Genomic DNA, 18801 nt, shown 5'->3' with positions numbered 1-18801 from the left:
AATATTCTTTGTTACATGGGATGACTCTGAGAGGTAGAGAGGGAAGGGACACAGGGCAAATATAGGTGATTTACAATCAAGATGACAATAAATTCTAAAGCATAGGCATAGAAATTAAACATTAGGAAAAAGGTTAACAGAAAATTTATATGTACATTATAACCAAGTTTCCTTTTTTTTTAGGTGATGTAGAAGAAATCGACATTCAGCAAAAACCAGCTTTGAAAGTATTCAAAAATATTACTGTAATACAGGAACCAGGCATGGTAGTATTAGAGGTAAGCATAGTAAAAAAGATTCACCAGAAAATTAGTTCCATGAAATTAGAAAAAAAATTAAACATCCTTTCAAATATCAGTTCTTAGTCCCTGGCTACTCTAAATCTGAGTTTCTGTAGTAATAATTACATTAGGAATGACTGTTACAGAAAACTTATTTTATTCACACATAGTTACAGCACATTTTTACTCACAATTCCAGTTCTGCTTTCATGCTACTTCATTGTATCTCCAGTTGTCTCAGTCTGTATTGAAATTCTCCAGTTCTAGAAAGGATTTCATACAGTTCTCTCATGGGATTGTGTTATGGAATGAAACAGGGCCAAAACTTCAAAAGAGCTAATAATCTTTGACTTTGATGTACATACTTCTTAGTAGTGGAATCTCAACTTACTGTAACAGGATAGTAGGAACCCAAATAGAAGGGGAAGGTACATTTATGAAGTTAAATCATTTGCTTCCAATTTTTAAGATGCCTTTACTTTTTATTCATTTAGAATTTTGGGGTGAAAGTAAACCCCAGAACTAAGGATCCTAGAATGGTCATCTGTGATTTTATTCACATTATCTCAAGCATGTACATGTCAGTTCTGATGACAGTGGAAGTCAACCAATGAATTTCTCTAAATTACTCTTCTTTTGTTAGATAAGTAAAAGGAACATTATGAAAGATATAGCCATATGAGCAGTTCCTTTAACAAAATTGATTACTAATATGGTTGTGAAGATTCTGTTATTTAAATATATAGATGTCTTTGGAAAAGGTAACAAAAATTCAATCATGGATAGACCAGACAACGAGAAATAGAAAGTCAGAATGGCATTGGGAAGAGGTGAAAGAAGTACTGTCCATAATATGGTGCTTTTAAAAATACTTGAACATTAATACATACATACATATTTGTATATGTATGCGTGTGTATATATATGCATGTATATGATATAAAATAGCTGTGATTGGCAACAAACATCTTGAATAGGGGGGTGGCCAGTGAGGTAAAAGAATCCCTTTTACTGATGCTTTTTGATTGCATTTAAGATAAACAAATAAGAAGAGACAGCAAAGTGGAGATAATAGCCTGGAGTTCATGATACAAACAGAGCATTAATGTCCAAAAAGGGAGGAAGAACTTAGCTATTTTAGAAGTTTTTTTAAAGGTGTTTTTCTCTGTTACTCTACTTTGAAATAGATAATTTTTTTGTTATTTTGCTTTGTTTGGAGTTTCAGGTATTTTGTTGGGATTTTTTTAGTTGTTTTTTTGGAATGTGTATACTTTTATATTTATTCTTTTGCTAAAATCACAAATTTCCTGCTATAGCAGGAATTCTTAACCTTTTTTTTTTCTCTTATGAACCCTTTTGGAAGTCTGGTGAAGCTTATGGACTCCCTCTTAGAATAATGTTTTTTAAATCTATGGGATACTTAGGATTATAAAGGAAACCAGTTATTGGAATACAGTTATCAAAATTGAAAACAAATTCATGCACCCCAGGTTAAGATCTCCCATACTAGAACCTGGTAATTCATTTTTCTGAACCTAATAATTTTTATATTCTGTTTTTTTCTCTATTGAAGAGAGTTTCAGAAACAGCCAAGGGCCAATTCATTTATGTAGCAATTAATTCCATTATTGTACACAACTCAGGACTTAGAAAGAAAATATCAAGGTTTCTTGCATAAATTTTGTTCAGAGTGCCTCAGGTCATTAGGGGTCAGTATCCTTCAGATAACTAAAAAGAGTAGATTGATGGCACCAAAATACATCATGTGGACCTAGATTTGAAATAGCATCAGAAATTTCATGTAGCGCTAAATTCTAAAGAAGAGTTTTTAGGGTTTTTCAGTGTCCCTATGACAAACAAAAATTAATAGTAAAAGTATTAAATATGCTTTACTGAGTGTGGAGTTATAGATTGAAAGCTAGTCTCAAGAGTCAGGACAACCTAGGCCTGTGCTGTCTTTGTGACTCTGAGAAGTCACTTCACTTTCAGCATCCTGGACAACTGATCTATCAGTTACAGAGAAAGCTGCAATTTGCACTGGGAGGAAGTGTTCCCTTCCTGTACAAATACAATCTCAGGTCCTATCATCCCCAAAATATATTAAACATTTTTGAAAATTAAAAGAATCTGAAGGACTGAGAATTTACACTACATGACACCCAAAAAGTCTTCCATAAAATAATCAGTTTCCTTGTGAAGAAGGGTGTGGGGGGAGGGTCCAAACCAGTTGCATTACTATATGGATTCATTAACTCAGTAAAAACATTAGAACCAACGGTCCATTATTAATATGTGTCATAGTGGCTCTGATCATTATGGTCCTTTGTTAATTTTAGTATTTGTTTTGCAGTGGTTAGCAAATCCTTCCAATGATATGTATGCAGATACAGTAACAACAGTGATCCTTGAAGTTCAGTCAAACCCCAAAATACAAAAAGGTACAAATATACTTTTACAAAATTTTACCAAATATTTTTAATTGCATCATTTGTGAGAAATGTAATGTATTTATTATAGTATATCAGTATGTTAGACAACCAGTATTTACAACTCACAAGGCATAGTCCAATAGTATGGTCATATATTTAGAATTCGAAGTGTCTTTAGAGGTAGAGGTTGTGGTTCTTCATTTTGCAAATGAGGAAACCCATCATTTTGGGGTGGAGGTGACACAGTTCTCTAAGATGTGTTATGTACAAAACTGAGAAAGCTTAAAGTATAATCTCATCAATATGATGGTCTACTAGTGGGGCAGAGCCAAGATGACAGAGAAAAAGGCAGAGACTGGCCCAATCTCTTCCAAATTCCCCTCCAAACAACTTTCAATAATGCTTCAAAACAAATTCTGGAGTGACAGAACACACAAAAGGATGGGGCAAAACAATTTTCCAGCTCGAGTCAACTTAGAAGGTCAATAGGAAACTGCTATTGCATCAGGGTAAAAGTAGAGCTCAGTCCAACCACATTGTACCAGCACAGACTGGGCCCCAGCAAATAGCAGTAGTCCTTGTGGTCATCTGAATCAGTGGCAGGAGTGCTGTCTGGAGCTCTCAGCTCACAGACAGTAAGGGAACTGGTCAGAAAATTTACAGGGGATCTCTTTTTGTGCACTGGGTATAAGACTCTGTTTCTTTGCCCACACATGCTCACACAGGTCTCAGTCCCAGGGCAAGGAGGAGCACTAGACCACCAGAGCTTACAGCTTAAAGTGAATTGAGCGCTGGTCATAGTTACCTGGTAGAGAAGGATGCTTGTGGTCACACTAGAACACAGGCCAGGAGAATAGTAAACATATCTTTCCTTATATCATATCATGTTGGAAGAACTGGAAACTTATAGACTCACCAAAACTCACTTTAAAAATAGCAGCATGAAAAGCCTGCAGTTTGGAACAGTAGTGGCCATCTCCACCCCAGGAGGTGACCCCCCCCATGTTAGCATAGAGTTAAAAGTCAAGAAATAATCTGGAAATGAGCAAAAAAAAAAAAAAGAACCTGATCATAGAAGGTTACTATGGTGACAGGGAAGATCAAAACACAAACTCAGAAGACAGTAAAATCAAAACTACTATTTCCAAAGCCTCATAGAAAAGTGTGACTTGATCTCAAGCCTCAAAAAATTACTGGAATAGTTCAGAGAAGTTTAAAAATCAAATAAGGGAAGTACAGGAAAAAAATGGGAAAAGAAATGATACTGGTGCAAAACATGAAAAAAATCAACAACTTGGTACAGGAGGCACAAAAAACATGAAGACAGTAACATCTTAAAAAAAAGTCAAATGGTAAAATAGAGGCGAAAATCCACTGAGTTCAAGAACTCCTTAAAAAGCCAAATTGGCCAAATGAAAAAGATACACAAAAATTCCCTGAACAGAAGGAACTCCTTAAAAAGTGGAATTGGCCAGAGTGGAAATAGAGGTACAAAAATTCACTGAAGGAGATGATTACTTAAAAATGAGAATATGGCTAGTGGAAGCTAATGAATCCATGAGATATCAAAAAAGAAACAAAATCAAAAGAGTGAAAAAATAGAAGAAAATTGAAATACCTCATTAGAAAAACAACTGACCTGGAAAGTAGAACCAGGAGAGATAATTTAAGAATTTTTGTACTACTTAAAAGTCATGATGAAAAGGAGAGCTTAGACATCATCTGTGATTACAACCAAGAACCACCTACCCAGCAAAACTGAGTATAGTCCTTTAGAGGAAAAAATGGATATTCAGTTAAAGAGAACTTTTCAGCAAGTTAATTATAGAAAATTTGACATTCAAATACAAAAATAAAGAAAGCATAAGAGGTAAACAGGAAAGAGAAACCATAAAGGATTCTTAAGAATAAACTGTTTACATTCCTACATGGGAAGACGATACTTGTAACTCCTAAGAGTTTCCTATCATTTTTAGGGCAGTTAGAAGGAGTATGCATAAAGGACGTAAGTATGACTTGAATATGATGGGATAGTGTCAATAAAATTAAAGGGCGAAAGAGAAATCCACAGGGAGAAGGGGGAAGAGAGAGGTAAAATGACCATAGAAAACTACTGTGGTGACAAGGAAGTTCAAAACATGGGAAGAGGACAAGTGTCAAAGTGCTTAATGTGAAGCCTCAAAGTGGAATATGAATTGATCTCAAGCCCAAAAAGTCTTCTTGGAAGAGCTCAAAAAGGATTTTAAATATCAGGAGAGGTAGAAGAAAATTGGGGAAAGAAGTGAGAGTTATGCAAGAGAATTATGAAAAAGTCAACAGCTTGGAAAAGGCAGCACAAAAATTAGAGAAAACAACTCCTTTAAAAATAGCATTGGCTGTATGGAAAAGGAGGTACAAAAACTAACTGAAACTTAAAAATTAGAATTGGGCAAGTAGAAGCTAATGACTCTGAGACATCAAGAATCAGTCAAACAAAATCAAAATAATGATTTTTTAAAAAGAGAGAAGAAAATGTAAACAATTGACCTGGAGAATAGATCCAGGAGAGATAATTTAAGAATTATCAGACTACTTGAATGCCATAATCAAAAAATGAGCCTGGAAAGCATCTTTCAAAAAATTATCAAGGAAAACTGCTCTGATATCCTAGAACCAGAGAGTAAAATAGTCATTGAAAATATCTACACTAACTGATGCAGAGTGAAATGAATAGAACCAGGAGAACATTATACACAGCAACAGCAACACTTTGCATTGATTAGCTATGATAGACTTAGCTCTTCTAAGCAATACAGTGATCCAAGACAATTCCAAAAGACTCATCCTAGAAAATGCTATCCATATCCAGAAAAGGAACTATGGAGTTTGAATGCAGATCGAAGCAATACTATTTTCATTCTTTGTTTTTTTTCTTTTTCATGGTTTTCCCCTTTTATCCTGATTCTTCTTTCACAACGTGACTAATGTGGAAACATGTTTTAACATGATTGTATATATATATAGCCTATATCAGATTGCTTGCTGTGTTGGAGAGAGGGAAGGAGAAAGGGAGAAAAATTTGGAACTCTAAATTTTGCAAAAATAAATGTTGAAAACTATCTTTACATGTAATTGGGGGAAAAAAATAAAATACTACTAAGAAAAAAAATAAATGTTAACAAAGAATCCATTGATCACCTCCTAAAAGACATCCCAAAATGAAAAGAGCTCAGATGACAACCAAGAATCAACTACCCAGCAAAATTAAACATAATGTTTCAGGGGGAAAGATGGGCATTCAATGAAATAGAGGACTTTTAAACTTTCCTGATGAAAAAAACCGAGCTAACCAGAAAATTTGATCTTCAAATAAAACACTCAACAGAAACATAAGTAGGTAAACAGGAAAGATAAAAGCAAAACGTCATTCAGTAAGGTTAAACTATATGGGAAGATGATACTTGCAGTTCCTGAGAATTGTATATTAGGGCAGTTAGAAGGAGTATACTGAGAGGGTGTGGGTACAAGTTGACTTTGATGTGATGATTTTAAAAATTAAGGGGTGAATAAAAGATTATACTGGGGAAAAGGGAAAGGCAGAATGGGGTCAATTATATTGCATGAAGAGTCATGAAAGACCTGTTACAGTAGAGACAGTGGAGGCGGAGTAAGCATTGTTTGAACCTTGGATTTGTCTCAAAGAGGGAATCACATGCACACTTGGTTGGGTATAGAAATCTGTCTTACCTTATGGGGAAGTAGGAAGGGAAAAGAGAAAGAAAAGGGAGGCTGGTCTGATAGAAAGGAGGGTAGATGTAGGGGGAAAAAAAGGAGGGAGGGCAGATTAGGGGAGGTGGTGGTCAGAAGCAAAACAGTGGTGAAGTGGGACAGGGTGAAAGAGAGAAAAGTATAAAGAGGGTGAAAATGGGATGGAGTAAAATATACAGTACTCATAACTGTGAATGGGATGAACTCTCCCATAAAATGAAAGGAAACAGCAGAGTAGACTAAAAGCCAGAATCCTACTATATGTTGTTTACAACAAACACATTTGAATCAGAGACACACACACACACACACACACACACACACACACACAGTGTGGAGCAGAATGTATTTATACTTTAGCTGAAGTTAAAAAAAGCAGGAGTAGCAATCCTGTTCTCACACAAAGCAGAAGCAAAAATAGATCTAATTAAAAGACAAGGAAACTACATATTGTTAAAGGTAACATAGACAGTGAAGTAGTATCAGTACTGAACATATATGCACCAAGTAGTATAGCATCCAGAATCTTAGACAAGTTAATTGAGTTACAGGAAGAAATAAGACAACAAAACTATTGAATAGGAGGACCTCAAGCTCACCCACTCAGAACTAGATAAATCTAACTACAAAATAAAACAGCAAGGAAGGTAAAGAGATGAATAGAATTTTAGAAAAATTTGATTTAATGAACCTCTGGAGAAAATTGAATGGGGATAGACAGGAGTATACCTTTTCCTCAGAGGTATCTGGCACCTACAAAAATTGACTATATTACAGCATAAAAATTTCACAATCAAATGCAGAAAGGCAAAAATATTAAGTGCATCCTTTTCAGATCATGATGCAATAAAAATTAACGTGTAATAAAGGGCCATGGAATGATAGGCTAAAAAGTTATTAGTCATTCAATAATCTAATCCTAAAGAATGAGTGCATCAAACAACAAATCATAGAAATATTAATTTCATGAAAGAGGATGACAAAAATGAGACAGCATACAAAAATTTATGGGATACAAAGTAGTATTTAGGGGAAACTTTTATCTCTAAATGCTTACATGAATAAAATAGAGAAAGCAGATCAACGCATTGGTCATGCAATTTAAAATGCTAGAAAAAGAACAAATTAAAAATCCCCAATTAAATACCAAATTAGAAATTCTGAAAATCAAAGGAGTAATTAATAAAATTGAAAAGATCTGGTTTTATGAAAAAAATAAACTAGATAAAACTTTGGTTAATTTGATTTAAAAAAAAAGAAAACCAAATTACCAGTATCCAAAATGAAAAGGGTTAATTCACTACCAATGAAGAGGAAATTAAAGCATAATTAAGAGATATTTTGCCAAACTGTATGCCAGTAAATCTTACAATCTTAGTGAAATGGATGAATATTTGCAAAAATATAAATTGCTCAAATTAACAGAAGAGAAAATAAATATCTAAATGACCCCATTGCAGAAAAAGAAATTGAACAAGTCATCAATGAACTTCCTAAGGAAAAAAATCTCCAGAGCCAGGTGGATTTACAGGTAAATTCTGCCAAATAAGAGTAATTAATTCCAATATTATATAAACATTTGGAAAAATAGGTGGAGTTCTGTCAAATTACTTTTATGACCCAAATGTGGAGCTGATACCTAAAGCAGGAAGAGCCAAAGCAGAAAAAGAAAATTATAAACCAATTTCCCTAATGAGTATTGATGCAAAATTTTAAAATAAAATAATTAGCAAAGATATTAAGGCAATATATCACCAGAAAAATACACTATGACCAGATGGGATTTATACCACTTATCAAAAAAAACTAAATTACTCTTATTCTTGTATTTATTTGGAAAAGGAACTAAATCTTATCTTTTCCTCTTTTCCCCCTAGGTGCAGTACCTAAGGTATCAAAAAAAATAGAAATGCATATTTACAGCAAGAGATTGGAGATTATGCTTCAGTAAGACTTTCACATCACTTAATATTGTTGAAATTGAATGGTTGAAATAGTGACATTTAGTAGACCTGGAATCTAGTTGCAATTCTATCATCAACTCGTTTTCTGGTTTTGATTAGTCATGGTATATAGTAGAATGAGTCCTAGATTTAGAGTCAGATGACCTGATCTTTAAATCATAGTTCTGCTGCTATTATCTACCTTTGTGACCTTGGACAAGTCATCTCTCTGAGCCTCAACTTCCTCATGAGGAGGAGTGTTAGATGAATCTTTGCTTATGAAGTCAATATATTAATATCTGCTTTAATCACAGCACTTTTATATTCAATAAATGTTAAGTGCTTATTGTGTATCTGACACAGAAGAATACTGAGGATACTCAAGGGCCATCCCTCAGTAACTCCTACTGAGGGGAAGCAGCATGCACAGGTATAGAAGTATTAAATATAAATATCTCAAAGAAATGAGAAAAATGGCATGGTAAGATCTTTGATAGGAAGTGGCAACTGAGGTGAACCTTGAAGGGAGCTGAAGAGTCTAAGAGTACTGAAAGCATAAAGCACCGTCAGAAGGTGGAATGGCTGAAATGGGCTAATTTAAGTGGAATGTAGAAGGTGTGAGAGGCATAATGTGAAATTCATCTAGAAGTTGGAGTGAGATTTTACCTAGAAGACACTTAAATGACAAACAGGATTTTATATTTATCCTAAGGGTAATATATAGCCATTTAAGCTTCTTGAAAGAGGAAGTGACGTGATATATTCTGTATTTAGGGATATCAGTTTAGCAGCTGTGTAGATGATGAAATACGAGTATTTGGAAACAGGAAGATTAGTTAAGGATAATATTGAAATAGTCCAAGTGGGAATTGATAAGGTTAGCAGTGGATGTGAGAGGTATTGTGAAGGTAGGATCTACTGAGTACAATTTATTGGGGAGACTGGGGAGAAAGAGGAAAGAATTAAGGATGAAAAGAATACTCATACTGTAACCTTAACAAAAGTGGGAAAGTTTGGCAAAGAGGTGTGTTTCAGAGGAAAGATATTAAATGCCATTTTAGACACACTTATTGGGATATCCAGGTGGAGATGGACAATACAGTTGGTAATACAGGTTTGGAACTTTTGAGAGAGGTGGGACTAAATATGTAGACATGTAAATATGTAGAGAGACATATCCAAGATTTTTCCATTTCTTATTGAACCAACTTGATGAGATCACTAAGACTGTAAAAGTTGCCCTCCTATGGGATGCTTTTCATCTTGAAGGTACTGTTTAAATGTGGTACTCAGAATAAAACAAAGTATTTATTGCATGTATGAAATGGAGAACAAGGTACAATTGGACTGTCAACTAATTTACTATTCCTGTAAGCTATGCCTCATGATGTAGGAGCTCCAGATCTCATTAGTTTTTGGTCCCTGTCACAAAAGGGACTTAGGTTTGTAGTCCACAACAAGGATGTTCTTTATTCAGAAAATACTTCCTTCTAACCATTCCTCTTTACTTCTAAAGTCTGGTTTTTAAACTCAGGTATAATACTTTTGTCCCTGTTATATTACGTCTTCCTAGATTTAATCCAGTGTTCTAGCCTGTCACCTATTTTGTTAGCTATTCATCCCAAGTTTGTGTTACCTGCAAATTTGATGAGCATGCTATTTATGCCTTTACCTAATCATTAATAGAAATGTTAAACAGCATGTATCCAACCATGGGACCATTTTCCACCCTGTTCTAAGGTGATGTCAACATTAATGAATACTCCTTGCCTGTGGCCATTCAGCCAGTTCCTAATCCTTATAAATATACCATCTAACTTATAGCTACACCTTTTCCACAAGAGTAGTATAAGATACTTTAGTGGGCAGTTTGCTAAAAAACCAGGTAAACTTTATCTTTAGTGTTCCTCAGATCCACTATTTTGGTAACTGGGTCAAAAAGCAGTTACTTGGCCATGAGATGGTCTTGATAAAGCCAGCCTGACTCTTCTAAGTTCCTTTTCTAGGTGTTTCCCTAAGCATTTCTTTAGAACTTCTAGATTTTTGCCAGGACTCAAGTCAAGCTTATTAGCCTAATTTTGCAGTCCATATTCTCTTCCCTTTTTTTGAAGGGATTTTTGCCCTCTAATCCCCCCTCCCCCATGAATGCTCTTTTAGATATCACTGACAAAGTCTCAGCAATCACACTTACTAGCTTTCAGTACCCAAGAAAGTAGTTTTGTCTGAATCAGGTGACTTGAATTCATCAAAGGCAGCTAGTTGCTTTCTTATCTTCTTGCTTATGTTGGTTATAAAGTCCTTATTAACTATTTTTGTTTCATCCAATCAATTAATAGGCATTTAAAGTCACAAAGTCAGGATGAGATTTGAACAGCTGCCTTCCCTGTTTTTGGTTATAATTGCCCCATCCACCCTGAGCCAGGGGCCCCACCCTTCTTTGATCCCCTTTTTGACTGTGGCATAGCCTCAGGCATACCTTTTTGTTGTCCTTAACATTCCTCACCAGCCTCAACTCATTCTGTCAGCTGGCATTTGTTACATATTTTCTAGATGTGTAGAACAGAGATTACATATACAAACAATTAGATAATCCCCACTCTCTAGGAGCTGAAGTTCTGAGAGAATACAAGTGTAAAGAGAACATTCAAAGCCCCTCATGTCCCTCCTGTGTTTCCAGGCTCCTTACACTTCACTCCCCAATTCCTATTCTTCTACCCAGTGACACTGGCCTCCTGGGTATTTTCTCCTTGCCTTCTCCCTGGAAAGCTCTCCCTCCTCCACTTACTGACCTCTCTGGCTTCCTTTAAAGCCCAACTAAAATCCTATCTTTTCCTGGAAGCATTCCCACCTCTTATTAATTTTAGTGCTTCCTTCTGTTAATTATTTCCTATTTGTCCTGTATCTAGCTTGCTTTGAATATATTTGTATGTTTTCTGCCCTATCAGATTGTTGTAAACTCCTTGAGGAAAGGGACTGTCTCTTGCCTCTTTTTTGTATCTCAGTGCCTAGCACGGTGCCTGGTGCATAGTTGGCTCTCAGTAAATATTTATTGATTGATTGGTTATTCTATATACTTGATTGTTAGGTTTTTTAATAGTGGAATCAATTTTAGATAAAATGGCATTTGCACTATACTTATCGTTTTTACCCTACTAAGTTCATGGGTAAGGGGTGGAAGGAAGCTACTTATTCTAGAAGAAATATTTGTATTTGAATGGAAAGACTTTTAAATTGGCCGTGCTGAGGCACCCTGGTAACTGAAGAATCTAATTATATTTTGTAAATTTTGTTTAAGGTAATGTATTTTCCCAGTGTCATTTTAAAAATATTTCTTTGCAAAAATGGTTAAAATTTTTTGTACTTAAAATATTTTGCGTACTTATCTGTTAGAAAATTCATTCACTGAAGAGCTATGGCCTTTCTGTTGTAAACACTGAGATCTAATATAATTCTCCAGCTTGAAATGATAATATTAGCAGTGGTGGTGATGTGATGGTAGTGGTAGTAGTAGTAGTTGGCATTTATGTCATGCTTACTATGTGCCAGGTACTGAAGAAATGCTTTTGAATTATTATTTGATCCTCACAACAAAGTGCTATTATCCCCATTTTGTAGATGAGAAAACTGAGGCAATCAGAGTTTCAATAACTTGCCCAGGGTCACATAGCTGGTGCCTGAGACTGGATTAAAGTTTTATTGACTCCATTACTCTAACCACTTAGCTGACCTGTATCAACTGGTCCCTTACTGACACATCAGCCTTCTCTGCTTAGATAGAAGCAGATCACCTCCTTGTTACATTAAGGAATGGGAGGAGCACTTCAGTGAAGGCATATATATCCATATATGAATATTTATGCTTTTGTCATTTTAATTTCTACTAAACCAAAAAGTCACTAGCAATAACTTTAGGCTTAACTCTGTGGCTGTTATAACCAAACCATCTTTTTGTTTTCATTAATTTGTTTTCAGTTTTTTACAATCACTTTCATAAATCTTAGATTTTTCTCCCCCTCCCTCCCTGAAATGGCATGCAATTTTTATACTTTTCTACACATACATTCTTACTAAATGCATTTTCACCTTATTCATGTTGCATAGAAGAATTAAATTTAAAAAAAAAAACCCAAAACATAACACAAGAGAAAATAGTCTGCTTCATTATGTAATCCATTTCCATAGTTCTTTCTCTGGATGTGGAAAGCATTTTGCCTCAAGAATCCGTTGGGAATTTTTTAAGTCCTTGCATTGCAACGAAGTACTATGTCCACCAGAAAAATTCCTCACACACTGTGGTTGTTACTGTATACAGAGTTCTCCTGGTTCTGCTCCTTTCACTCAGTATCAGTTTATATAAGTCTCTCCAGGTCTCTCTGAAGTCTTCCTGTTCATCATTTCTTATAACACAATAGTATTCCATTACATTCATATACCACAATTTGTTCAGTCATTCCCCAAATGATGGGCATCCCCTTGATTTCCAGTTTTTGACCGCTATAAAGAGAGGTACTACAAATATTTTTGTACACGTGGGACCCTTTCCCATTTCTGTGATCAATTTTGTAACTTTTTTAGATTTTATGAGGTATAGTTTTATCAGCTTACCTATAGTTCTGTGCTTTTCTTATGTCTGATAACTTCTTAATTATGATTTTATCATTTCTTTTTTTGTTTGAAGGGACATATTTGGAGAAGATTGTGTAAGTGTTAAAGAAGGATCCATTCTAAGTGTCACAGTGGATGGAAAGACTGCCAATATATCCTTGGAGACAAGAGTATGTGTATTTGTTGAAAGCAGCCAGTCTACTTCACGTGATATTCATATAGTTTCTCAAGCACAAATTAGATCCTTTGGACTTGTAGGTTCTCATGATCTCTACAAATTGAGAACAGATTTTAATCTATACAGTTTTGATGATTTAATGTATATTTGAGGGGAGGATATCCATTGCTTTATCTGAGCACTGAGATTTAAATTACTTTGCTAACCAAAAAAAAGTGCCTTGCTTTTCTTCAGAAGCATCTACATGAATGTTATTGATTTGAAATCAGATTTGGTATAAACAGATGCCGATTGGATTGTCACATCTATTTCTTAATAAAATAATTTATTATTGTCCTTGTGTGGGTACAAACTAAATTAAATTCCTAGGGTGCCATTTACATCAGAACTTTGAAAATAGTAGTTCTCATAGGATTTTAGATTTAATGTTTAGGTTTTACAAAATTGATCTCTTTTGACACATTCATTATGCTTAGTTTGTTATTTCTTAGCAGAATTTTTATCTCTTACTGAACCTATCTATATAGAATGCCCAGAAGTTTACAGTGGAGCTGATGTCTATCTATTGATAATTGACTTTAAAATTATCTTCATCCGTATAGGAAATGTTTGTTACTTAAGCTGGTATTGATATTTCCTCTTATATTAACTACACTCTAACTTGAGGTATTATGTCCATTATCTTTCAGACAGTCGAATGTGAAGAAGGAAGTGAAGAGGATGAGTCTCTTCGAGAAATGGTAGAACTTGCTGCACAAAGACTCTTTGAGGCCCTCACACCAGTTCATTGAAAACTATATTTCCATGTACATTAAAATATTTGTAATCTTTGATTCTGTTTCCATTACTTTACAGAAATAAAGTACTGTACTTTTCCTGGAGTGGCACACATACTTTCTGACAGAAAAATTTCATGTCTACTCTTTGAATATCACTAATATGTTATACTTCAAAAATGGATACTTTTGTGGTATCAATGCAAATTGCATCCCCTCTTCACCTTATGTGGTCACCCTGGGTGCCAAAAACAAATTCATCAACTTGTGGCCAACCTTTAGATGATGCATTATTTTAGAAAAATAGAAGTTCTTCCAATGAAGTGGCTTCTACTGAAATTATTAGAATCTGCTTAGATCCAAATGACTAAAAAGTTTATCTTAACTGTATGACCTCTGAAGGAAGGGAAACATATATGGGATTTTTTTTAAGCATGCAAAATATGCATGCAAAACTTAATTTGATCTAGTAGTTACTGCAAATAATTGTGTATCTTATTCATTTCCTCACCTCTCCCTGTTACTCTCCAGAGGTTAAGTGTGAACTTAAAAAAAAAAACCATAGTATAATTAGTTTATATTTAATTGTAATACATAAAGTATAATTAGTTTCCTCTGTTGAGCTTAGATATTTATGTTTTTAAAAACATTATTTTGAGAAGGGGTCCACAGGCTTCACTAGACTATCAGAGGGGTCCATGACAAAATAACATTAAGAACCCTTTCTCTAGGCAAATCTGAGGCAACTAGATGGTCTAGTGAACAATGCGGTGGGCCTAAAGTCAGGAAGACCTGCATTCAAATCCTGCTTCAGACACAAGCTTTTCGACCTTGGGCAAGTCACTTAACCTTAATTTGCCTCAGTTTCCTTAACTGTAAAAATGGGGATGATGATAATAGCATCTCCCTGCCAGGATTGTTTAGAGGATAAAATGAGCACTTGGCACAGTACCTGGCACACAGTAAAGGATATAGAAGTGCTATTAATAATAACGAATCTTATGTTCATTTTAATGTATCATGGCTCTATCGAAACATCTCAAAGTGGTGTTAGAAAAATTAATGTTTAGCTCGGTGAAACAGATTAAAAGAGAAATAAAATAAAAACAATTCCGTGGAGTTTAATACACCTTGATCCTTTACTGGTCAATTTGTCTTGTAGCTATGATGTATGTGACACAAAACAGGGAAAAAAACTCAAAAATAAAAAACGTTTGTTGTGGCCTTCATATTTTTTAAGGTACTTTGTATGTTAGGTGGCAAACGTGTTTGTCTTTTGTGTTTTGGCTATTTTTAGCACAACTATATAAAGTGCTTAGCGTGAAGGTGTGTAATAAGTATATCTTTTTGGGCCAAACAAGCAGACCCTAGTTAAGGCCCTGCTTCTTCATCGGAAGCAGACAGATGCATATGAATGGTACTTTGATTGCTAGGTAGCAATGTTCTAGACATAAAAACCTGAATACATAACCAGCCTCTTAATTGTGACCCTGGGCAAGTCCCTTAACCTCTGCTTTAGTTTTCTCAGCTGAAAAATGAGGATAATAGCAACGACCTCCCTGGGTTGTTGTGAAGATTGAATGACACAATACTTGTAAAGAGTTTAGAAAAGTTCCTGGAACATAGTAAGTTCCTAAAAAGTGTTTATTTTGTTCTATGTCAAAGTGCTTTCCTCTGGACATGAAACCAAAGATGTGTAGAACAGGATTTTGGAAGGGATGGAGAAAGGCCCATAAAGTCATCCTCAATAGTGTTCACCTCCCAGATAGTCTCCAGTGTGGTGTGGTGTTGTGAGCAATGGATTTAGGAAGCTTTGGTTTAGTTCTCGGCACTTTCACTTAGCAGCTTCGTGACCTTAGGAACGTCCTTTCATTCTTCTGTAAAGTACAAACTTGGATTACAATAACAGACATTTCAAGGTCCAGCACTTTTTCTGTCATTTTAGGGTTCTACTGACTGCCTTTTAATGTGGTTTTAAAGAAATAACTGATAGCTCATTTGTACTTAACATTTCTTTTTGTTTTATTCAGCAGAGGAAGTAGAGTCACAAAGACCTGAGTTCACATCCAGCCTGATATTAGCTTGTGTCCCTAGGTAGGACAAGAAAGGAAGCAAACAATCGAGAATTTCCCAAGCTAATGATTATTAGTTATGTAATCAACATTTGTTGCCTACTATTCAGTATTGGGTTACTACTATTCAACAGTGTGTGCTAGGCACTGACAATAAAACATAAAAAGTTCATTTCTGTAGCACTTTTAAAAGTTTACACTCCCTTTTCCCTCAAGGCCATGTGATCTGTGCCTGAAAATATATTGTAATACTTCTTATATACATTTAATAGCATGAGTTTTCTTCATACCAATCCTGTATCTCAGTGTAGTATAGTACAGTGGAAAGCTCACTGACTGAGCTTTGTACTTTGCATCTAGCAAATGTTTATACAGTTGTCCTTTCCACTTCAACGGGGTTAGGAGCTCAGAGCCCTTGTGGTCTGGAAATAATTCGTGTAAAGTTTTTTAACCCTTCGTAGCAGAGAAGTCATCTGAATTTTTTTCTTTTTTTATGTGATGTTTATAGTACCTTACTGTAAAATTTGGGTTAAGTATTTGGTCATAGGATCTTGTCCTCTGCTGGCCGTCCAGTGTCCTCTTCAGCTTCCAGCAAAACTCCCACAAAATCCCCATTTAATTTCTAAGGCAGACCTGAGATAGGGAAACTCATGATGTGGAAGAGAGAACTTATAATTTGCAAAGAGCTAAATCAACAAGTCTATTAAGACCTGCTGTATTTTAGGTTTTATGCTAAAAGCTGATGATAGAAAGACAAATCATCCTCCTCTTTTCTTACACACAATAGTACACACCACAGCTTGTTCAGCCATTCCCCAATTGATGGACATTCCCTCAATTTCCAATTCTTTGCCATCACAAAAAGTTTACATAAATGTTTTTATACATTTGGATCCTTTTCCCTTATTTACGATCTCTTTGGGTTATAGACCTAGTAGTGGTATTGGATCAAAGGGTGTACACAGTTTTCTAGCCTCCAAATTGTTTCCAGGATGGTTGGATCAGTTCTCAGTTCCACAACAGTGCATTGGTGTCCCAAATTTTCCACATCCTTTCCAACATGTCATTTTCTTTTTCTGTCATGTTAGCCTGACAGGTGTGAGGTAGTAGCTTAGAGCTGTTTTCATTTACATTTCTCTCAACAGTGCTAATGTATAGCATTATTTTTCATATGACCATAGATAGCTTTGATTACTTTCTCTGAAAACTGCCTCAGTTTTTCAATTGAGGAATGGCTCTCAGTTTTCCATATGTTTGAGAAATGAAGTCTATCAGAGAAACTGACTGTAAAAAATTTTTTTCACAGTAATAATTACCAACTATGTATTTCCATCCTATTTTCCCCGTTTATATTCTTTCCTTTTAACCTGTGCATTCTCAAAAGTGTTTTGCTTCTGACTTTTACCTCCCCCAAACTGCCATCTTTTCTGTCAGCTCCTCCAATCTCTTCTATCATCTCCTTCCCTTCCTGCTTTCCTGTATGACAAGATAGATTTCTACACCCATCTAAATGTTTATATTGAGCCAGTTCTGATGAGAGTAAGGTTCATTTGCTCTCCTGCTTCTCCCATTTTCTCCTTCCCTGTACAATCTTTTTCAGGCTTCTTTATGTCAGATAATTTATCCCATTTTACCTCTCCCTTTCCCCATCTAGCGTATTTTTTCCCCGCCTTAATTTTATTTTTGCATAATCATACCATGACATTCAATTCACACCTCTGCTTTCTGTGTATATGTATTCCTTCTAATTTCCCTAATAATGAGAAAATTTTAAGAGTTACAAACATTTTCCCATGTCAGAATTTAAATAGTTTTAACTTCATCAAATCCTTTATGATTTCTCTTTCCTGTTTACCTTCTTATGCTTTTGCTTCTTGTATTTGAAAGTCAGATTTTCTATTCACCTCTGGTCTTTTCATCAGGAATGAACAGGAACTTGTTGAGAAGGGGAATAAAACAATTGAATCTGTGCATAGGGATATCACCTTGGCAGCCAGCTGTGTGTGGAGGATAGATTGGAGAACAAGGCCATTAGCCACAGTATCCTCCTAATTAGGATTTATTGCAATTCTCAGGGATATAGTCTCAACCTTGTCACCCCAAGCTTGGATGATGGTTCAGGTCAAGTGCCTCTCCTTCAAGGAACCTTTCCAGATTCTCACAAATGTTGGTCCCCACCCCCATTGCCAGGTTTGTTCATTGTTGAAATTTTTTTATAAGTGGCATACATTTGTATTCTCCATTTACTCATCTCAGGACCTGTGCTATCTCCCTAGCAAAATGTAAGGTCCCAGAAGGTAGGAACTCCTTTTTTGTCTTTGAATTACCATGTCCCATTGTCCACACCTGGCCTTCAGTGATGAGGTAGAAAGGAGTGCTCAAGGCAGATGGAGCATGCAGGATGCAAGATGTGAGATAAGATGCAGGATGGGACTAGACATAAAAGAGATCAAAGAAGATTATGCATTGAAGCCCCCAACTATGGCCTTAGCTGTGTGCTTTCACAAAGCACTCCCAATTCCAGAACAACTCTTCCCCTTCCCTTTCTTGTTCTTTATGTATGATAAAGGCACCTCTGGATGACTACCTGATATCCCAGGCATGCTGAGGCCATGCTTGCTTCTCCCATTCTGTCCCTTTTCCCCTATTCCATAAAATTGTGTTTAAACCATACCTTTAACCTGACTAACCGTCTTTGTCTCTTATGGGAAGCAGGACGTGCAGCCTATGCTCTGTCTCCCATGTGGAGTAGAGCCTACTGGGGCTCTGC

The 18801-nt window shown here is 35.6% G+C and overlaps 1 protein-coding gene across 2 annotated transcripts in view; it reads left to right on the top strand.

The window, feature by feature from the left end:
• The window catches only part of CPSF3 (cleavage and polyadenylation specific factor 3), a 62329-nt gene extending 48265 nt beyond the window's left edge, over positions 1 to 14064 (top strand). For both annotated transcript variants that reach the window (XM_072634255.1, XM_072634256.1), the window contains exons 14-18: positions 184 to 278; positions 2632 to 2719; positions 8335 to 8404; positions 13079 to 13175; positions 13873 to 14064. In XM_072634255.1, coding sequence (XP_072490356.1) covers positions 184 to 278; positions 2632 to 2719; positions 8335 to 8404; positions 13079 to 13175; positions 13873 to 13974 — 452 coding nt within the window. In that variant the 3' untranslated portion in view covers positions 13975 to 14064. The remainder of the gene's footprint in view (positions 1 to 183; positions 279 to 2631; positions 2720 to 8334; positions 8405 to 13078; positions 13176 to 13872) is intronic.
• Positions 14065 to 18801: the final 4737 nt, after the last annotated feature.

Source organism: Notamacropus eugenii, chromosome 1 (genome assembly GCF_028372415.1).
Source record: "Notamacropus eugenii isolate mMacEug1 chromosome 1, mMacEug1.pri_v2, whole genome shotgun sequence".
In the NCBI taxonomy this organism is placed as follows: domain Eukaryota; kingdom Metazoa; phylum Chordata; class Mammalia; order Diprotodontia; family Macropodidae; genus Notamacropus; species Notamacropus eugenii.
Note: the sequence above shows the minus strand (reverse complement) of the source record. Positions and strands in the feature narration are given on the sequence as shown.